The 22,027-nt window shown below is 47.3% G+C and overlaps 1 protein-coding gene across 1 annotated transcript; it reads left to right on the top strand.

Annotated features, from left to right (window-relative positions):
* The first annotated feature begins 6 nt into the window (after positions 1-6).
* Positions 7-18,850, top strand: LOC115133459 (WD repeat containing, antisense to TP53). Its single transcript, XM_029666707.2, has 11 exons — positions 7-243; positions 522-1,006; positions 1,228-1,402; positions 1,611-1,706; positions 1,806-1,914; positions 2,118-2,206; positions 15,113-15,336; positions 16,395-16,612; positions 17,008-17,111; positions 17,774-17,917; positions 18,103-18,850. Exons 2-11 carry the CDS (start codon positions 718-720, stop codon positions 18,329-18,331), a joined length of 1,677 nt encoding a protein of 558 aa, XP_029522567.2. The 5' UTR covers positions 7-243; positions 522-717; the 3' UTR covers positions 18,332-18,850.
* The last annotated feature ends 3,177 nt before the right edge of the window (positions 18,851-22,027 follow it).

Genomic DNA, 22,027 nt, shown 5'->3' with positions numbered 1-22,027 from the left:
AAGTCGCCCCCTACTTCCGAGGAAGGGCTATGTTTAGCTTGAAGTCTCGCGATAGTTCTGGTGAACGTAACATGGCGGTGTCTTGTGTTTACGAATTCGCAGCATGACTTCGTGACTGCTGCTATCCAAGTCCAGTGTGCTGCTACGTTGTTCTCGTTCGAATACTCAATTTCAGTAAAGAGTTTCGCCTTTGCCGAAGAGGCTGTGAAACCTAATAGAAAAACCGTAAGGCCGACCAAAGAGGTAGCTAGCTAACATTACTTAGCATCGCTAGTTGTCCATCTGTAACTAATGTTTTGTAGTAGCTAGTTAGCTAATTGCTAAACTAGCCGTCATTTATCCAACCCTCGCATTAAATATCATTCTAACAACACTTGATGGCGTAATTTTGTCGATATGATGTATTGCTGAATGATTGGTGATATGTTTGTTAGCTACCTAGATGGGTTTTATCTGACGTGTACCCATGATGTAGTGTGTTAGCATTCAATTTCTCTTTGCCAACCCCTCTACCCCTCCAGTGTCCCGTGCTGTGATGACCACAACCAGACTGACATCCACAGTGCAGGAAGAAGCACCCTAGTAGCATCTACCACACTAACGTCTGACACAGGCAGACCACCAGGGAGGCAGGATATACAACTCAGCACTGTGACACCGGGGGAAAGAAGATTTGAGAGGAAGCACTGAAGGATAGGACGAAATAGTGATCGAGAGATGTCTGGTCCAGTAGAGGGGGGTGAAAGTGGGGATGTGGCAGGAGTTGGGCGGGAGGCAGAGGCGGAAAGTGATCCTCCTCAATCAGCTCCACCTCTATCCCAGGGTGAGTGCTTGGAACTGGGGGAGAATAAAGAAGAAGAGGCCCCTCCAGTGGCTAAGCAGCCTAGGCTCAGTGGAGATGGGTTGGAGCTGAGTCTCAGCCTGGACCCCCCTGATACACATGGAGGACCCATAGAACAGGCAGGATTTAGGCAGGAAGACTTGGCTGTACTGACCCATAATGGAGGTAAAGTTGTTACCAGTTGTTGTATTTCAGGAAAAGCTTCCTTCACTGGTGTGCATCTCTCTAAATATTCTAAGTCAATGCTTATCATATGTTTGATTCACATTCCTTGTTAAAAAAAGAAGGGTTTTTTAAAGACAGAAGATGGGGAACATAGCCTCTAGCCTCTTGACTTAATGGAATAATAGTATTTAACTCATAATGTTTATCCATATCTGTTACAGAGGCCAACCAGCCAAGTGTGATGGAAGGAGGAGAAGAAGACGCAGGAGCCGAAGAAGTAGAATGCCATGAGAATGGAGGTCCTTGTGAGGCTCATGGCACGAGAGAGGGAGGACAGGAGAAGGTGGAAGAGGGGGAACAGGAAAGCTCAGCAGAAAGCACCAGCGAAGGACAAAAGTATGTGAAGAATTTTAGGATTATTCTAGATAAATAATTTAGAAGCAAAAAAATTAAGCACACTGAGATTCGAGGTTTGAAGAAACATTTCGGCGATGATATTTGGGTGTCCAAACATTTAAATTATCCATCCACTGTTTTGTTTGTCCTCATCTATATATTTCTCATGTACTGCGGCCTACTCTTATCCCCTCTCTCCTATCTGCAGTCTGGGTCTCGATTTCAGCCAGGACCCCCAGATGCTGACTGGTTCCTGGGCTGAGTACTCCAGCATCCCTGAGAACTACCTCAAGGGCTGCAAATGGTAACTCCCTCTTAAAATATTGTTCCTTGGTTGATTACGTGGCTTTAGGATCCATTTTGCTTTACAGGCTATCTGAAGAAGTAACTGTTAATTCTCCAGGGCCCCAGATGGCTTGTGCATCCTGACCAACAGTGCAGACAACGTGCTGCGTGTCTACAACCTCCCCCCTGAGATCTATAGCTACAACTGGGACCTGCTCACTGAGATGGTGAGGCTCCAGAGATTTAATTCACTAAAAAGCCAACAAAACACAGAGAGATCAACCTGAATTTGTCCAATAGAAACGCTTGTTTTCTGTTGCAAAACTTATTGCGTAATGAATACACCACAGGGTAACTGACTAAAACGGCTAGGTTCCCCTTGGAGATCAACACAGTATTTATCTCGTGTCTCCCCTTCCCTCGCCTGCAGAGTCCAGTGCTGAAGATGGCAGAGGGGGACACCATCTATGACTACTGCTGGTACCCCAAGATGAGCTCCCTGGACCCTGACTCCTGCTTGTGAGTTCAATCAATCGAACGTTATTTATGAAGCCATTTTTTTCTATGTCAACAGTTGTCACAAAGTACTTTAAAGATGGAATCCGCAGTAGGGTTAGCAGTTCCACTGTCTATCCTGCTTCTGTTTTTGTTGTTTGCTGGGGAACGTCACGCACCGCAGCCCCCCCAAAAAAATCATTACATATTCAGCTGTTCTATCACGCCTTCAATGAGGTTCTAAGGGGGTGGTAAAAACAGTTCTTTGTTTGAAATAACGTCTTTGTTGTTGTTCTAATATCGATAACGGACGTGGCAATTTCACTGCTATGGATTCCAGCTTGAATGATTCCAGCTTTAAAGGGAGACTTCAAAATGGTTCCACTTTGTATTAATCATCTCCAGCACCACCTCAACATAAGTGAAAATGGTGCGTTTCTATCTTTTATTGTTAAACGATAGAGGAAGATAAGTGTTTCCAATGACTTCATCGGTGTGATTTTGATCAATTTTGAGTAGGCATTGCCTACTAATTGGTTAATGATGTCATTGGTCACTTGATCGTTCTATCTTTTTTACTACAAAACATAGAAATGTGCCATTTTCACACATGTTGATGTTAGGGTGGTGCTGGAGATTATTCCTATGTTTAAAAAAAAATCTCTTTAAGCTACAGTGCCTTCAGAAAGTATTCGTACCCATTGGCTTATTCCACATTTTGTTGTTACAGCCTGAATTCATAATGGATGAAATAGATTTCTCACCCATCTACACACAATACCCCAACATGTTTTTAGAAATCTATTGAAAATGAAATGCACAAGTATTCACACCCCTGAGTCAATACATGTTAGAATCAACTTTTCTTTTACAGCTGTGAGTCTTTCTGGGTAAGTCTTTGAGAGCTTTGGACAACTGGATAGTACAATAATTGCACATTTATTCTATAAGAAATTCTTCAAGCTCTGTCAAGTTGGTTGTTGATCATTGCTATACAGCCGTTTTCAAGTCTTGCCATAGATTTTCAAGCCTGTAACTAGGCCACTCAGGAACTAGGCCACTCAGGAACATTCAATGTCGTCTTGGCAAGCAACTCCACTGTGCATTAGTTGTTGTTTTAAGTTCTTGTCCTGATAAATGGTGAATTTGTCTCCCTAATGTCTGTTGGAAAGCAGACTGATCCCAGGTTATCCTCTAGGATTTTGCCTGTGCTTAGCTCTATTCTCTTTATTTTTATCCTAAAAAAAACTCCCTAGTCCTTGCCGATGAAAAGCATGCCCATAACATGATGCAGCTACCACTAGGGCTGTGGTGGTCATGAAATTTTGTCAACCGGTTATTGTCATGCAAAAGACTGCCAGTCTCACGGTAATTGACCATTAATGAACATAAACGCGTTTATCTCCAGGCCTGCGCGGATGCAAGCCATTATTTGTTTTAGCCATGTCATAAGAAACATTATTATATGAAGGAAAAGTATTTGAGAAGAACAGAATGAGTTGGCCTACTGTGTTATCTGGCAATGCGCCGAACCGTATGCCTTTTCATTTAGCAGACAAGATATGCTTATAAGTCCCCTGCCATTTATTTTATATTCTATAATTTTATCGTGAGAAGAATATAATTGTACTTAGGTGAATAAAATAGAAAGGATATTTTTCCAATTTCAGAACGAGAGTACGCAAGTGAAGTGGCTATGTTCAGTGTAAGAGTGATAATTTGAAACGGGTCCTATACACTAGATTTAGAGTTATTTGGCAACATTAGTTGTGAATGATACAAACCTTAGGATGTCTTAGAAATCAAAACTTACATCGGCAGCATGGTTCAATGAGGCTCCCTTGCTCAGATATCGGTAAGTGGACTGGAGGCAGGGCGTGAAAGGGGTAACGAATCCAGTTGTTTGTGCCGTCCGTTTTGAGAAAGTACCTGCACACCCAACTCACTCAGGTGCTTCGCTATGTCACATTTGACATTGTCCGTAAGCTTGAGTTCATTTGCACACAAACAATCATTCAATGATGGAAAGACCTGTGTGTTGTCCTTGTTAATGCAGACAGAGAAGAGCTCCAACTTCTTAATCATAGCCTCAATTTTGTCCCACAAATTGAATATAGTTGCGGAGAGTCCCTGTAATCCTAGATTCAGATCATTCCGGTGAGAAAGAACATCACCCAGATAGGCCAGTCATGTGAGAAACTCGTCATCATGCAACCGGTCAGAAAAAGTTAAATGATGGTCAGTAAAGAACTTTAAGCTTGTCTCTCAATTTAAAAAAGTGTCAATACTTTGCCCCTTGATAACCAGCGCACTTCTGTATGTTGTAAAAGCGTTACATGGTCGCTGCCCATATCATTGCATAAAGCAGAAAATACACGAGAGTTCAGGGGCCTTGCTTTAACAAAGTTAACCATTTTCACTGTAGTGTCCAAAACATCTTTCAAGCTGTCAGGCATTCCCTTGGCAGCAAGAGCCTCTCGGTGAATGCTGCAGTGTACCCACGTGGCGTCGGGAGAAACTGCATAGCCCCGTTGGAAAATCTTTATGGACTCTTTGAAAATGTGAATCACATTTTTTTTATATCTCGTACCCCCGGCGGCATTGCGCGAGTCCCATAGGGCGGCGCACAATTGGCCCAGCGTAATCCGGGTTTGGCCAGGGTAGGTCGTCATTGTAAATAAGAATTTGTTCTTAATAACTGAGTTGCCTAGTTAGCTAAAAAAAAAGGGAAAAGATACGGACCCTTTACTCAAATCAAATTGTATTTGTCACATGCGCCGAATACAACAGGTATAGAACTGCTTACTTACAAGCCCTTAACCAACAATGCAGTTTTAAGAAAATACCCCCAAACAAGTAAGAGAGCAGCAGTAAATAACAATAGCGGGGCTATATACAGGGGGTACCAGTACAGAGTCAATGTGCGGGGATACTGGTGTTGAGGTAATTGAAGTGATATGTACATGTAGGTAGAGTTATTGAAGTGACTATGCATAGATAACTCAAATCAAAATCAAATCAAATCAAATTGTATTTGTCACATACACATGGTTAGCAGATGTTAATGCGAGTGTAGCGAAATGCTTGTGCTTCTAGTTCCGACAATGCAGTAATAACCAACAAGTAATCTAACTAACAATTCCAAAACTACTGTCTTATACACATTGTAAGGGGATAAGGAATATGTACATAAGGATATTTGAATGAGTGATGGTACAGAGCAGCATACAGTAGATGGTATCGAGTACAGTATATACATATGAGATGAGTATGTAAACAAAGTGGCATAGTTAAAGTGGCTAGTGATACATGTATTACATAAGGATGCAGTCGATGATATAGGGTACAGTATATACGTATGCATATGAGATGAATAATGTAGGGTAAGTAACATTATATAAGGTAGCATTGTTTAAAGTGGCTAGTGATATATTTACATTTCCCTTCAATTCCCATTATTAAAGTGGCTGGAGTTGAGTCAGTGTCAGTGTGTTGGCAGCAGCCACTCAATGTTAGTGGTGGCTGTTTAACAGTCTGATGGCCTTGAGATAGAAGCTGTTTTTAAGTCTCTCGGTCCCAGCTTTGATGCACCTGTACTGACCTCGCCTTCTGGATGATAGCTGGGTGAACAGGCAGTGGCTCGGGTGGTTGATGTCCTTGATGATCTTTATGGCCTTCCTGTAACATCGGGTGGTGTAGGTGTCCTGGAGGGCAGGTAGTTTGCCCCCGGTGATGCGTTGTGCAGACCTCACTACCCTCTGGAGAGCCTTACGGTTGAGGGCGGAGCAGTTGCCGTACCAGGCGGTGATACAGCCCGCCAGGATGCTCTCGATTGTGCATCTGTAGAAGTTTGTGAGTGCTTTTGGTGACAAGCCAAATTTCTTCAGCCTCCTGAGGTTGAAGAGGCGCTGCTGCGCCTTCTTCACGATGCTGTCTGTGTGAGTGGACCAGTTCAGTTTGTCTGTGATGTGTATGCCGAGGAACTTAAAACTTGCTACCCTCTCCACTACTGTTCCATCGATGTGGATAGGGGGGTGTTCCCTCTGCTGTTTCCTGAAGTCCACAATCATCTCCTTAGTTTTGTTGACGTTGAGTGTGAGGTTATTTTCCTGACACCACACTCCGAGGGCCCTCACCTCCTCCCTGTAGGCCGTCTCGTCGTTGTTGGTAATCAAGCCTACCACTGTTGTGTCGTCCGCAAACTTGATGATTGAGTTGGAGGCGTGCGTGGCCACGCAGTCGTGGGTGAACAGGGAGTACAGGAGAGGGCTCAGAACGCACCCTTGTGGGGCCCCAGTGTTGAGGATCAGCGGGGAGGAGATGTTGTTGCCTACCAACTCAGTGCTTTGTAGAAGCACCTTTGACAGCGATTACAGCCTCGAGTCTTCTTGGGTATGACGCTACAAGCTTGGCACACCTATATTTGGGGAGTTTCTCCCATTCTCTGCAGATCCTCTCAAGCTCTGTCAGGTTGGATGGGGAGCATCGCTGCACAGCTATTTTCAGGTCTCTCCAGAGATGTTCAAGTCCGGGCTCTGGCTGGGCCACTCAAGGACATTCAGAGACTTGTCCTGAAGCCATTCCTGTTGGAAGGAGAACCTTCGCCCCAGTCTGAGGTCTTAAGAGCTGTGGAGCAGGTTTTCATCAAGTATCTCTCTGTACTTTGTTCTGTTAATCTTTCCCTCGATCCTGACTAGTGTCCCTGCCACTGAAAAACTTCCCCACAGCATGATACTGTCATCACCATTCTTCACCATAGGGATGGTGCCAGGTTTCCTCCAGACGTGACGCTTGGTATTCAAGCCAAAGAGTTCAATCTTGGTTTCATCAGACCAGAGAATCTTGTTTCTCATGGTCAGAGTCCTTTAGGTGCCTTTTGGCAAACTCCAAGCGGGCTGCCCTGTGCCTTTTTACTTAGGAGTGGCCTCTGTCTGGCCACTCTAACATAAATCCCTGATTGGTGGAGTGCTGCAGAGATGGTTGTCCTTCTGGAAGGTTCTCCCATCGCCACAGAGGACTTCTGGAGCTCTGACAGAGTGACCATCGGGTTCTTGGTTACCTCCCTAACCAAGGCCCTTCTCCCACGATTGCTCAGTTTGGCTGGGCGACCAGCTCTAAGAACAGTCTTGGTGGTTCCAAACGTCTTCCATTTAAGAATGATGGAGGCCACTGTGGTCTTGGATTTCTAAAGCTGCATACATTTTTTTGGTACCCTTCCCCAGATCTGTGCCTCGACCCAATCCTGTCTCGGAGCTCTACTGACAATTCCTTCATTTCGTATTCTTCTGTACATAAATCCGAGACACTCCATTTCGTATAATGTTTTGGTATGTATTAAAATTGTTTGCCCACGACCCATTTTTGTAGGATATGTTACGAATTACAATTCTTATTATGCGAATTTGCAAAAGGTATGGTATGTTAGGAATTCTGGCTAGCTGGCTAATGTTAGCTAGGGGTTAAGTTAAAGAGTAATACATATGCATAGTGCATAAGAGGAGATAACCATAACTCAACGGTCAATTTTTTTATTTAACTAGGTAAGTTAAGAACAAATTCTTATTTACAATGACGGTCTACCCCGGACAAACCCGGGCAATGCTGGGCCAATTGTGCGCCGTTCTATGGGACTCCCAATCACAAATGGTTATGATACAGCCTGGAATCGACCCAGGGTCTGTAGTGACACACCTAACACTGAGATGCTGTGCCTTAGACCTCTGTGCCACTCGGGAGCCTGAGTGACTCATGACTGCCAGTGTGGTGGTAATACAGTCACTACAACAGCCACCACCATCCTTCAATATATCAATAGTGGTACTCAGTGTTGTGTTGGATTTGCCCCAAACATAACGCTTTGTATTCATGACATAAAGTTCATTTGTTTGCCACATTTTTTTCCTTTTTAATTTAATCCCAGAGAAGTTTCCTTCCTCTCCAGCAACTGAGTTAGGAAAAACGCCTGTATCTTAGTAATGACTGGGTGTATTGATACACCATCCAGAGTGTAATTGTTACGTGTAAATGAGTGAAGAGGTGTGGAGTCAGGCGCAGAGAGCAAAGGATGTGGGAAAAACAACACGCTTTAGTGTCCTGGAAACATAACATGTACAAAAGTGGAAACACAAATGAACAGAAATATAAACGGACAGCGTGAAACCCAAATGCCAACAAAATACACTCAAACAAAGAAACAGGAGAACAAGCCCGCACGAAACAGAAGCGGGCTGAACAGACTATATATAACCCTATCCTAACAACCAAACAAGAAACAGGTGATACCAATTAGACAGAACTAAACGAACACAGAACAACGGATCAGCGATAGCTAGTAGACCGGCGACGACGACCGCCGAGCGCCACTCGAACAAGAAGGGGAGTCACCTTCGGTAATATTCGTGACAGTACCCCCCTCCTGACGCGCAGCTCCCGCAGCGCGCCGACGCCGGCCTCGGGGACGACCCGGGGGCCGAGGCGCTGGGCGATCCGGACGGAGGCGATGGAATTCACTCAACATAGATGGGTCTAGAATATCCCTCACCGGGACCCAGCACCTCTCCTCCGGACCGTACCCCTCCCAGTCAACGAGGTACTGCAAGCCTCTCACCCGGCGTCTCGAGTCCAGAATAGCTCGTATCTTGTACGCCGGGGACCCCTCGATGTCCAGAGGGGGCGGAGGAACCTCCGGAACCTCATCTTCCTGCATAGGACCAGCTACCACCGGCCTGAGAAGAGACACATGAAATGAGGGGTTAATACGACAATAAGAAGGAAGTAATAATCGATAACAAACCTCATTTATTCTCCTCAGGACTTTAAATGGCCCTATACACTGTGGACCCAGCTTCCGGCAGGGCAAGCGGAGAGGCAGGTTTCGGGTCGAGAGCCAGACCCTGTCCCCAGGTGCAAACACTGGGGCCTCACTGCGGTGACGGTCAGCGCTCTTCTTCTGCCTTATACTCGCTTGGCGTAATGACTCTTGGACCGCCCTCCAGGTCTCCTTAGAGCGCTGTACCCACTCCTCCACCGCAGGAGCCTCAGTCTGGCTCTGATGCCACGGTGCCAGGACTGGCTGGTACCCCAACACGCACTCAAATGGTGACATGTTGGTAGAGGAGTGGCTTAGTGAGTTCTGGTCTATTTCTGCCCAGGGAATATATCTCGCCCACTCCCCTGGCCGGTCATGGCAATACGACCGCAGAAACCTACCCACCTCCTGGTTAACTCTCTCCACCTGACCATTACTCTCCGGGTGATACCCTGAGGTCAGGCTGACCGAGACCCCCAGACGTTCCATAAATGCCCTCCAAACACGGGAGATAAATTGGGGGCCCCGATCAGAAACTATATCCTCGGGCACCCGTAGTGCCGGAAGACATGGGTGAAAAGAGCTTCCGCAGTCTGTAGGGCGGTAGGGAGACCGGGCAATGGGATAAGACGGCAGGACTTAGAGAACCGATCCACAACGACCAGGATTGTAGTGTTACCCTGAGAGGGGGGGAGGTCAGTAAGAAAATCTACCGAAAGATGGGTCCACGGCCGTTGTGGAACGGGAAGAGGTTGTAATTTACCTCTTGGCAGGTGTCTAGGAGCCTTACTCTGGGCGCACACTGAACAGGAGGAAACATAGAATCGCACATCCCTCCTCAAAGTGGGCCACCAGTACTTCCTCTCAAGACCTCGCACTGTCCTATAAATACCTGGGTGACCCGCCGAGGGTAGACAATGAGCCCATCGAATCAATTGATCACGGACAGCCAGCGGCACGTACCTACGACCCTCCGGACACTGTGGAGGCGCAGGTTCCCCCCTATGCGCCCGCTCGATGTCTGCATCCACATCCCATACTACTGGTGCCACCAGCTTAGCTGCCGGAATGAGGGGAGTAGGATCGATGGACCTGTCCTCAGTGTCATAGAGTCTTGACAGCGCGTCAGCCTTAGTGTTGAGGGAACCTGGTCTATACGAGATAGTGAAACGAAATCTGGTGAAAAACATGGCCCACCTTGCCTGACGAGGATTCATTCTCCTAGCTGATCGGATATACTCCAGGTTGCGATGGTCAGTCCAGATAAGGAAAGGGTGCTTAGCCCCCTCAAGCCAGTGTCTCCACACCTTCAGGGCCTCAACCATAGCCAACAACTCCCTATCCCCCACATCATAATTCCGCTCCGCTGGCCCGAGTTTCTTTGAAAAAAAGGCACAGGGGCGGAGTTTCGGAGGCACACCCAAACGCTGTGAGAGCACCGCTCCAACCCCAGCCTCGGATGCGTCCACCTCTACTATAAACGCCAAAGAAGGGTCCGGATGTGCCAACACCGGCGCCTCAGTAAACATCGCCTTCAACTTATGAAAAGCTCCGTTCGCCTCTGCTGACCACTGCAAACGCGCCGGCCCCCCCTTCAGCAGTGAGGTAATAGGGGCAGCTACCTGACCAAAACCCCGGATAAACCTCCGGTAGTAATTGGCAAATCCCGAAAACCGCTGCACCTCCTTTACCGTGGTCGGAGTCGGCCAATTACGCACAGCCTTTATGCGGTCACCCTCCATTACCAAACCAGAGCTGGAAATGCGATAACCCAGGAAGGAAACTGATTGTTTGGAAAACTCACATTTCTCCGCCTTCACATACAGGTCATTCTCCAGCAGTCGTCTAAGAACCTTGCGCACAAGAGATACATGCTCAGTGCGTGTAGCGGAGTAGATCAAAATATCGTCAATATACACCACTACACCCTGTCCGTGCAGGTCTCTGAGTATTTCATCCACAAAGGATTGAAATATAGCTGGAGCATTCTTTAAACCGTATGGCATGACGAGGTACTCATAATGGCCCGACGTAGTGCTAAATGCAGTTTTCCACTCATCTCCCTCCCGAATACGCACCAAATTATAAGCACTCCTGAGATCCAGTTTAGTGAAGAACTGCGCTCCGTGAAATGATTCCACTGCTGCAGCAATGAGAGGTAGTGGGTAACTAAAACCCACTGTGATGGAATTTAGACCTCTATAATCAATACACGGACGTAACCCACCATCTTTTTTCTTCACAAAAAAGAAACTCGAAGAGACAGGTGACATGGAGGGCTGAATGTACCCTTGTCCCAGAGCCTCGGTGATATAAGTTTCCATAGCCACCTTCTCCTCCTGGGACAAAGGATACACATGACTCCTGGGGAGTGCAGCGTTACCCTGGAGATTTATCACGCAATCCCCCTGCCTATGGGGTGGTAATTGGGTCGCTTTCTTTTTACTGAAAGCGATAGCCAAATCGTCATACTCAGCTGGAATGCGCACGGTGGAAACCTGGTCTGGACTCTCCACCGTTGTCGCACCGATGGAAACCCCTACACACCTGCCTGAACACTCATCAGACCACCCCTGTAGAGTTCCCTGTTTCCACGAAATCGTAGGATTATGAATAGCTAGCCAGGGAATCCCCAGAACAACTGGAAATGCAGGTAAATCGATAAGGAACAAACTAATTCGCTCCTTGTGATTCCCCTGCGTAATCATCTCCAACGAAATTGTGGCTTTCTTTACCAGCCCTGACCCTAATGGTCGACTATCTAAAGAGTGCACGGGAAAAGGGGGGTCTACTTTTACTAACGGAATCCTCAACCTCTGAGCGAGTCCGCGATCTATAAAGTTTCCAGCTGCGCCTGAATCTACCAGTGCCTTATGCTGAGAGAAGGAGAATAATTAAGGAAACAAATTAATAGGAACATGTGACCAACAGGAAACTCTGGGAGAGTGTGGTGCTTACTCACCTGGGGTGACCGATGAGTGTTCTGCCTGCCCTCACGATTCCCAGATGAATTCCTCCAGCACCGACCAGACGTGTGCCCTCTCCGGCCACAACTGGTACAGGAGGAGCTTCCTCCTCCGATCTCCCTTGACGCAGTCCCTCCTAGCTCCATCGGGATAGGGGCAGGATGATCAGGAGGTAGAACTGACAGGACCCTTTCGGAACGTCCACGAGCAGCTAGCAGATGGTCCAACCGGATCGACAGGTCTATTAGTCCATCCAGGCTAAGCGTAGTATCCCGACAGGCCAGCTCCCTACGGACGTCCTCTCTCAGGCTACACCTGTAATGGTCTATCATGGCCCTGTCGTTCCAGCCTGCTCCCGCAGCCAAGGTCCGGAACTCCAGCGCGAAGTCCTGCGCGCTCTTCGTCCCCTGTCTAAGATGGAACAATCTCTCACCCGCCGCTCGACCTTCTGGAGGGTGATCGAACACGGCCCTGAAACGGCGGATGAACTCCGGGTAGTTGTCCTTCGCTGAGTCGGGCCCGTTCCAGACCGCATTAGCCCACTCCAGGGCTCTACCGGTCAGGCAGGTGATGAGGACCCCTACTCTCTCCTCCTCCGAGGGGGCCGGCCAAACGGTGGCCAGGTAGAGGTCTAATTGCAGCAGGAATCCCTGGCACCCCGTCGCTGCTCCATCGTAATTCCTCGGAGGCGTCATGTGCAGAGCGCTGGAACCGGATCCAGATGGGAGAGATGGTAGAGTTGCTGGTAGGAGGGTCGGTGGGGTAGAAGTAGGGAAACCATTCCTCTCCCAACGATCCATCCTCTCCATCATCTGATCCATCGCTGATCCTAGGCGATGGAGGATGGACGTGTGATGTTGAACTCGCTCTTCCATAGTGGGAAGAGGAGTGGTCGCTGCTCCTGCTGACTCCATAGAAGGTGCGGGCTTCTGTTACGTGTAAATGAGTGAAGAGGTGTGGAGTCAGGCGCAGAGAGCAAAGGATGTGGGAAAAACAACACGCTTTAGTGTCCTGGAAACATAACATGTACAAAAGTGGAAACACAAATGAACAGAAATATAAACGGACAGCGTGAAACCCAAATGCCAACCAAATACACTCAAACAAAGAAACAGGAGAACAAGCCCGCACGAAACAGAAGCGGGCTGAACAGACTATATATAACCCTATCCTAACAACCAAACAAGAAACAGGTGATACCAATTAGACAGAACTAAACGAACACAGAACAACGGATCAGCGATAGCTAGTAGACCGGCGACGACGACCGCCGAGCGCCACCCGAACAAGAAGGGGAGTCACCTTCGGTAATATTCGTGACAGTAATTAATAACTTCACCATGCTCAAAGGGGTATTCAATGTCTGCTTTTATTTTCACCCGTCTACCAATACTGTAGGTGCCCCCCTTTGCGAGGCATGTTTGAATAGTGTTTGAATACTTATTGGCTATTTGTTTGGGGCTCCCAAAAAGTTACATATTGCGGCTTTAACAGAACTGACTGTTTTTAAAGGGCCTCATTAAAGCACTGTAATTATTATGACTCCGTCTGTGCCGTTACCGTGGAGAATGCCATTGTTACGGGTTGGTAAGGAGGCCGCTAACGAGGCCTCCTTACCAACAGCGCGCACCGCTTAACCCCCCCCCCCCACCCCTCCTCACACTGCCTCCGATGGTTCCTCTCTGATCAGTGCCCAGCGTTGGTTGTGGTCCACCGCACGAAGCGAGGAAAGCAACATATCCTCTAGACTAGAAGAAGGAGGGGGAATGAGAGAGAGAGCGGGGTCATTGGGTGGAAGGGGGACAGTACACAAGGAGTGAAGGATCAAACCATAAACGACACGGAACAGAAAACATTTCTTCACAGCGAGAAGAAATGGAGAGAATGAGAAAAAAGGAAAGGGAGTTGACGAAAGAGAGGGGGGAGTGGAGGTTGAGAGCGTGAACGACCCAAGGAGATGATTGTCTGAGGGATGAACCCCGTGAGAGCAGGACCCTGAGAGGAGCCAGGGTAACGGGGACGAGGTTGCTAGTCGGAGCTGACCCACCATGTGAACTCCGTCTGTGTGTTCAGACAGCATGATGTTTTGTCTGGTGTTGTTGAGGGTTACGGAGTGGAGTCAGTCAGGTGGGATGACGTGGCCCTAACGTTTCCTAAACATTTGTTCGGGGAGTCAAATGAACCGTATGTTTAGAAGACATCATTGCGTCATGCTCACAGGTGGACAAGGCGTACTCCTGTTTGGGTGTCTGGGGAATGTACTAAGATCTGATTGGTAGAGATAGTAAAAACATGAGCATGTGGTGAGGGTCTGTGAGTGGCAGTGGGATTCTTGGCTGTTTTTGTCATATTTCTCTCTTTTTGTGTTTCTCTCTCTCTCTATCTCCAGCTTTCCCTCCTCTCTCACGCTCTACCTACCCCTTTCCCTCCCTCCTCTCTCTCACGCTCTCCCTCCCTCTTTCCTGCTCTCCCTCCCTCTTTCCCTCCCTCTCTCTGCCTAAAGCCATGTGCTGTACCCTCCTGTGGAGTGTAGAATGGTCACTGGTGTTCCTCCTTTGAATTGCTTTCTGGGCCGGTGTCCAGGCTAGCTGTGGTGTTCCATTCTAATGAGGGGATTCCCAACAGACAGAACAAAGACACAGTGCCATAAGAGCACTGAGCCGCCCAGGCTAATTTCCTCTTGGCTAATTGAGCCTCAGTTCAGACAGTGATATTTAAGCGTTTATGTTGGGCTGTTAGGTTCCCCCCGCAGTTCTGTTAGTTGAAAAGCCATACAGTATGTCTGTCTGTTGATGGCTCGTTTTTTTGTCCATTATAAAGCAACAAACTGTTAGTGAATAGATAAGAGGGGCTGAATGAAATTCAAGCTGAAATAGTGACTGGGGAGTGAAGTACTGAAATGTCCTCTCTGATGGATCTGGCACAAAGCAGTGTCTGTGTTTTTCAAGTGAAATGGAAAAATGACTCTTCCTTTGTCCTGTTGTGACCCACACTTGTTTCCTTTCTACCTCCATCATTTCCCTCAACCTCTTCTCTCTCCACCCCTTTTTTTCACCCATCCTCAAACTCCCTCCATGTCCAATCTCTTCCTCTCCAACCATCCTTCTCCATCCCTTTTCCTTCTCTCCATCCATCCTTTCCTCCACCCCCCTCTAGTATAGCCAGCAGCAGTCGTGATAACCCGGTCCATATCTGGGATGCGTTCTACGGGGACCTGCGTGCCAGCTTCAGGCCCTACAACCATCTGGACGAGCTGACCGCAGCCCACTCCCTCTGCTTCTCCCCAGACGGATCACAGCTCTACTGCGGCTTCGACAAGACAGTCAGGGTGTTCTACACAGACAGGCCTGGAAGAGATTGTGAGGAAAGGCCCACTGTAGGTTAGTAGACTAGATCGGGGTTTCCCGAACTCGGCCCTGGGCCGAGGGCACGTTTTTGTTTTTTTGCCCTAGCACTATATATATCGGATTTACAATAACCAACTCATTATCAAGCTTTGATTATTTGAATCAGCTGTGTAGTGCTATTTGCTCAATCATTCTCTACAGTGTAGATAGAGTAATATCCGTTATAATTTGCAATGTCAGCTATAAATGGGGCGGCAGGTAGCCTAGTGGTTAGAGCATTGGGCCAGTAACCGAAAGGTTGCTAGATCGAATCCCCGAGCCGACAAGGTAAAAAATCGGTCGTTCTGTCCCTGAACAAGGGATACTGTTCCTAGGCCGTCATTGTAAATAAGAATTTGTTCTTAACTGACTTGCCTAGTTAAATAAACACAGGGGATCCTGGTAAGTGCAGTATTTTTCTTTCAAGTGATCAAATAATTCCAACGCAGCTGCATCAAATGCTCTTATGTGCATACCACCCTGCACCACCCTGCAGCCCACTGCTGGCTTGCCTCTGAAGCTAAGCAGGGTCGTTCCTGGTCGGTCCCTGGATGGGAGACCAGATGCTGCTGGAAGAGGTGTTAGAGAGCCAGTAGGAGGCAGTATTTCCTTTGGTCTAAAAAAAAACCTGTATATATCCCAATGCCCCAGGGCAGTGGTTAGGGACATTGCCCTGTATAAGATGCTGTCTTTCGGAATGGATGTTAAATGGGTGTCCTGACTCTCTGTGGTCACTGAAGATCCCATGGCACTTATGTTCAGAGTAGGGGTGTTAACCCCGGTGTCCTGACTCTCTGTGGTCACTAAACATCCCATGGCACTTATGTTAAGAGTAAGAGCAGCTTCCAACTGGCTCATTCATCCCCCTACTCTCCCCTGTAACTATTCCCCAGGTCATTGCTATGAATGCGAATGTGTTCTCAGTCGACTTACCTGGTGAAATAAAACATGTTTTCCTAGATCCATTAGTTATACCAGCAGCGCAAACCGAAACGGTCCTTAATATGTTGATCTGAACCCATGTGGACGCTGAGTGTGTGTTCCCTCCCCAGTGAAGAAGCAGGGTCAGGGTCAGAGTGGCATCATCTCCTGCATGGCGTTCAGCCCGTGCCAGTCTGTGTACGCCTGTGGCTCGTACTCCCGCACCGCAGGCCTCTACTCCTGCCAGGATGGCTCTCAGCTGGCCCTGCTGCCGCCCAGGCACCACGGGGGCATCACACACCTCGCCTTCTCACCCGACGGACACTACCTGTACACTGGGGGTCGCAAGGTGAGCGAACGCAAACACAACCTCAAAGGGAGACATGGGGCTTAAAAGAGTTGTCCTTTAGAAAACGGACCACTCAGAGAGAGATTTGGGTAGGAGGAGTACAGTGTCACAGTGGAGAATGTGGTGGTTTTCTAAAACACATACTGTATTTACGCACTCATTCCCACATTCTCTATCAGTGTTATTATTTAACTTGTAAGTCTTGAGGTGTGTGTGTGTTTGTTTAACTATTCTTATGGGGTCCCCACAAGAATAGTTAAACACACACAAATTTCACCAACTGGGGGCATTTTGTTGGTCCCCATAAGGTCAAATACTATTTCGTAGAGGTTAGGGAAAATAGGATTTTGAGTCCCGACAGGGTTAGCTGTACAAGTGTGTGTGTGTGTGTGTAGGACCCAGAGATTCTGTGCTGGGACCTGAGGGACCCGGGAAAGATTCTATTCTCTCTGAAAAGGAATGTGGCCACCAACCAGCGGATCTACTTCGACCTGGACCCGTAAGTTCATACCCTGCATCTTGTCTTCCTGCTACTCTCACAGCTAACCGCAGCCCGCCAATGCCCCCTGTCCCCGTTCCACCATTTCACAAACCCTTGACTTAGCACCTAATACCCTTGCACCCTTAACTGCTCTTCATATTATGCTCTTCACAATTTCAGAGATTAAACCCTTCACAACTTCAGAGATTAAACCCTTCACAACTTCAGAGATTAAACCCTTCACAACTTCAGAGATTAAACACTTCACAACTTCAGAGATTAAACTCTTCACAACTTCAGAGATTAAACACTTCACAACTTCAGAGATTAAACACTTCACAATTTCAGAGATTATACTCTTCACAACTTCAGAGATTAAACACTTCACAACTTCAGAGATTAAACTCTTCACAACTTCAGAGATTAAACACTTCACAACTTCAGAGATTAAACTCTTCACAATTTCAGAGATTAAACCCTTCACAACTTCAGAGATTATACTCTTCACAACTTCAGAGATTATACTCTTCACAACTTCAGAGATTATACTCTTCACAACTTCAGAGATTATACTCTTCACAATTTCAGAGATTAAACTCTTCACAACTGCTCTTCATATTATACCATCTCTCGGTCTGTCTCTGTGTGTGTAGTTGTTAATGCTGACCGTGTGCGTGTAGGTCTGGCCGGTACTTGTTGAGTGGTGACACAGGGGGGGTGGTGTCAGTGTGGGACACCCTCACAGCTCCCCCCGATGGTAACCAGGAGCTACTGCAGCCTCAGCTCCACTTCCAGGCCCATAGCGACTGCACCAACGGCATCAGGTAGGCTTTACCAGGATTGTATTAGCATTGTTTGCCTGCTGAATCTATTTAATATACTAAATATGTAGATTTTTAGAAGTGGTCTCCCACTTGCTGTTTGGGGGCAGCAGCATATTTGTCATTTCAATATCGCTCTTATTTTCTGTCAATGTCCCGTCTCTCTCGTCCCTCCATTCTCCCCCTAGTGTCCACCCCTTCATGCCGTTGCTGGTGTCGTCCAGCGGGCAGCGCCAGTTCCTCTCCCCGGGGGACAGTAGTGATGGAGACTCCTCGGGCTCTGAGGGAGATGTCGTGATGTTATCACCTACCCCAGAGGTCAGACAGGACAACGCTCTGACTGTGTGGTGGGCCGGACCACTTAGCCCAGCCAACGAGGGGGCGCAGGAGGAACCACTGCCGGTGGTGATTGATTGATTGTGAAGTAGCCCATCTCAAACCCCCGTCTGGACTGAACCAAACGTCAAACTGCCAATATGAGACAATTTAGTAGTACTTATTCTGTTTTAAAAGTATGGCAATCGATATATTGAGTTGTCCCTTGGATTCAGCGAATTACAGTTTCCCCAGTCTCGAAGCCAAGGTACAAACTATTGTGAATGCTAACATGCTATTACAATTGAAAGGTAATGTGCTACAATGCTAGCAGGGAGCTTTCCAATTCCAAATGTAATTGTAAAAGCTCTCAGGTTCAGATGACCACCACAGCCAGACCAGGCCCTGTGTGTTGGATGAGCACAGTGTTGTGTTGAATGTACATCAATCATATGTTGCTCTAGGGGAGTGTTCTGTTTACCTCGTGTTAGTCTTTTTTTATTGTTGCAAGTGCCAAGCTGGTACCATGGCATCGCTATACATGCATCAGTAAATGTATATTTTTGTAAAGCCATGGTGAATATTGTAGTTTCTGAATGTATTAAAATAGTTAAGCAGTTAGCATAATTTCTGTAACCACAAGACGAATACTGCAAACGTCTTTTTATCGTGAACGAGATGACAGACCAACACAAACGTCGGTCTGTACTTTCCTATTCCTTTCCCAGCGAGTCAACATGACACCTAGCAAGTGATCTACTGCGCACGGCCGATTGGGGGGGGGGGGGGGGGGGTAAATGATGGCAATATTTGTATAGGAAGAACGATTGTTTTTGCAAGTTCTCTGTTGCTGGTTGCGGTGTAGTCTGTCTGCAAATCCAGGGAAACCACTAGAGGGCAAACTAACTGCTACAGGTGGATTATCGGTTTCACACAGAAACCTCACATGAGTTTCCTTTTCCAGTGTCGGGATTATGCTGCAGCTGAATTAATGTGTTGTAAAAAAATCTGTTGTATTTTGTCTCGATATTTAGTTGTTGTAGAATAAGCTATTCTAAAAAGCCCAGGGGACTATATATATTTGTTTTCTGAGAAGGATCTGTCATATACCTTTCGAGCACACCCTCAAACAAATGCACACAGACGCACGTTGTAAAACCACGGGTATAAGTAGAGCTAAGTGCCAAGTTGGAGAGCGACACTGTTGTGTTGTGAAAGTTGCTAAGCGACCGTCTTAATAAGTGAAGGGCCTCGGGAGGGTGACGGTGGGGTACAAGACGGAGAAAGAGCGGGTGATAGAGCGTTCGTGCCGAAATGGGGGGGAGAACTTGTTAGTGCTGAATCAGTGGTGTGATCTTCACAGAGACGAACAGTGAGCTGTGCTTTATCTAACTAGCCGAGAGTCTTCTTTTAGGAGTCTGAGGGTATTTTTAGGAGTCAAACAGAGAATGGGGAGGGTGTAATCCCTCATCTATCCAGCCTAGGCTCGTTAGTAAGAAGGGTGTGTGATCTTCTGTTACCAGTCTAGGGGTGTCTGTTAGGGGTTGAGAGCATGTCTGACATGGGGCTTCTACAGGGGATGCTGAACAAGACCAGCCTCTACACATGCTCTCCCACACACATACTGGACTCAACAATGCAACACTCAAGCCACGCTTTGTGTACGCAACTTCCACTAACAATGGAATGTAGAATAAGGTTCTTCTTCTTCCTCCTGCTTTCGGTTTCTTCTCTTTTTTTTCTCCCCACTTCTAGAGAGCCTCCATTAAAAACTGCAAACAACATGAGACGTGTAGCTGTGTCGAAATTCTACCTTCGTTCCAAGACGCCTTTCAAACGTTATTGTGTTTTCTGGAGCGTTATTTACTTACAACGGCACAGAGTATTTGGTTCTGATGAACGGTTTCTCGCCCCCGCTCTCTGCCTGCCTCCACCCTCTATAGTCGGTCAGAAATGATTTTCCTCCAAGTGGGGGATATCAATCAAGTAGCTATATAAAATAATGGCATTTTGACATTTTGAAAGACATTTTGTAAACAATTATTCAAATGACCGTCCGCTGTTCGAGCAGTAATCCGAGGGAGAAAGCACTCGGAGAACAAACACACACATCAGTTTGACAAGGGGTCGTTCAGCATGGAGAAAGAGGATGACATCTCTGGAGGGAGAATTGTAAATGTCTGTGTAAGCTGGTGTGTGGTGGTGTTTCATGTTTACTCTGCTCTCTAGCTGCTCCACTCTTAAAGGAAGGAACATGTTTTCGGGGCATGGGAGGAAGGAAATGGAGGGGATAGAGCCACTGAGGGCTTGTGTCATCAATGTCACACTTAAATTGTTTCCCTCAGAATGAAAATATGGTGGTTCAGTATAAATATGTGGTTCAGTGGCAGGGGTGGGATAAAGGGTCCTGTGGGGCTGCAATGTGCACAGGCTTAGTGTGCTAATGCTGCGCTGGAACAAAACCCTGCACTAATAACTGCACTCCAGGACCAGAGTTAGCTCACCTTGTTCTGTGTTGGCTGTTGGTTCTAACAGTTCAGGGAGAGCAGTTTCTCTCTCCTTCCACCTCTACCTCCACAAGCCCCAGCCAGGACTCGGGGCTGGCCTCTCTCTCCCCCCATTTGGAGCAGACTAAGGTGGGGTCCACACAGAGGGAGCCCCCCTCCCGGATGGAGGTATTTCTGCAGAAGGTGGAGGAGGATAAAGCAAACACCCTAAATCAACAGGAGGTGGTAAATCGCACACTAAGACAAATCGTGGATGGAACACTTTTATATTTCAATGATCAAATCAAGTTAACACATTTAATAGCCCGTCAACTCATTATTCAGGCTGAGAAGTTGTTTCCTCGCTCTTCCCTTTTCCAAAGGCTTTAGAATTGATTGACAGACACATTTCCTCCTGCTTACACTAGAGGTGAAGGTAATTGGCATGTGTTTGTTCTATATCCAGCTGCACACACATCAACTACTCTGATCTCACCTCATACAATCCAGATGTGTTGGATTTCCACGTGAAATACTGACCTTGATTGACGCATTGACAGATGTACAGTAGCATATCACTAACCCACACATTATATACATTATACACACTGAGACCAGGATCCTACCAGATTTGACATTTCCAATATGTTCTACTACATAAAGAATATGTACTTCAGCACCCTTCGCTTCCTCTCACTCCCCACCCCCCCCAACTCTCTCTCCCCGTACCTCCTACCTCTCTAGTCCCTCTGGCGGTAGATATATAGTTATGATGAACACGCCGTATTGAAGTGGCTGTTGAGTCTCCTGGCAGATAGGATGTATTATGACTGGGAGTTTAGAGCCCTAGCTGGAATAATGGCTTCTATAATTGCACTCTAGGGAAAGGTACAGCAGCTAGCCCTAAGATTTCACTCTTCCTCACCAGCCCTGAGGCTGACTACCACAAACCACTGAGAACAGTGCCAATTCTAACCACCCATCGCTCTTTCTTTCCCTCTCTCCATCCCTCCTGTTCCTCCTTCCTTTCATCTTTGCTTCCCTCTCTCCTTACCTCCCTTTGGACCTCTATTGCTTTCTTTCCCTCCCTCCCTTCCTGCTGGACAGGGAGAGGCTGGAGGCCGAGCAGGGACAGGGGGAGCGGGTAGAGCAGCAGGCCCAGTTTGAGGAGTGCTTTGTGGGGCTGAGGGAGGAGATGGAGATGAAACTGGTAGTGAAGGAGGAAACACGAGGGAAGGATATGGGCTGAGATACAGAGAGGTGGTGGTGGAGGAGGAAACACATGGGAAGGATATGGGCTGAGATACAGAGA

Source organism: Oncorhynchus nerka, linkage group LG8 (assembly GCF_034236695.1).
Source record: "Oncorhynchus nerka isolate Pitt River linkage group LG8, Oner_Uvic_2.0, whole genome shotgun sequence".
In the NCBI taxonomy this organism is placed as follows: Eukaryota; Metazoa; Chordata; class Actinopteri; order Salmoniformes; family Salmonidae; genus Oncorhynchus; species Oncorhynchus nerka.
Note: the sequence above shows the minus strand (reverse complement) of the source record. Positions and strands in the feature narration are given on the sequence as shown.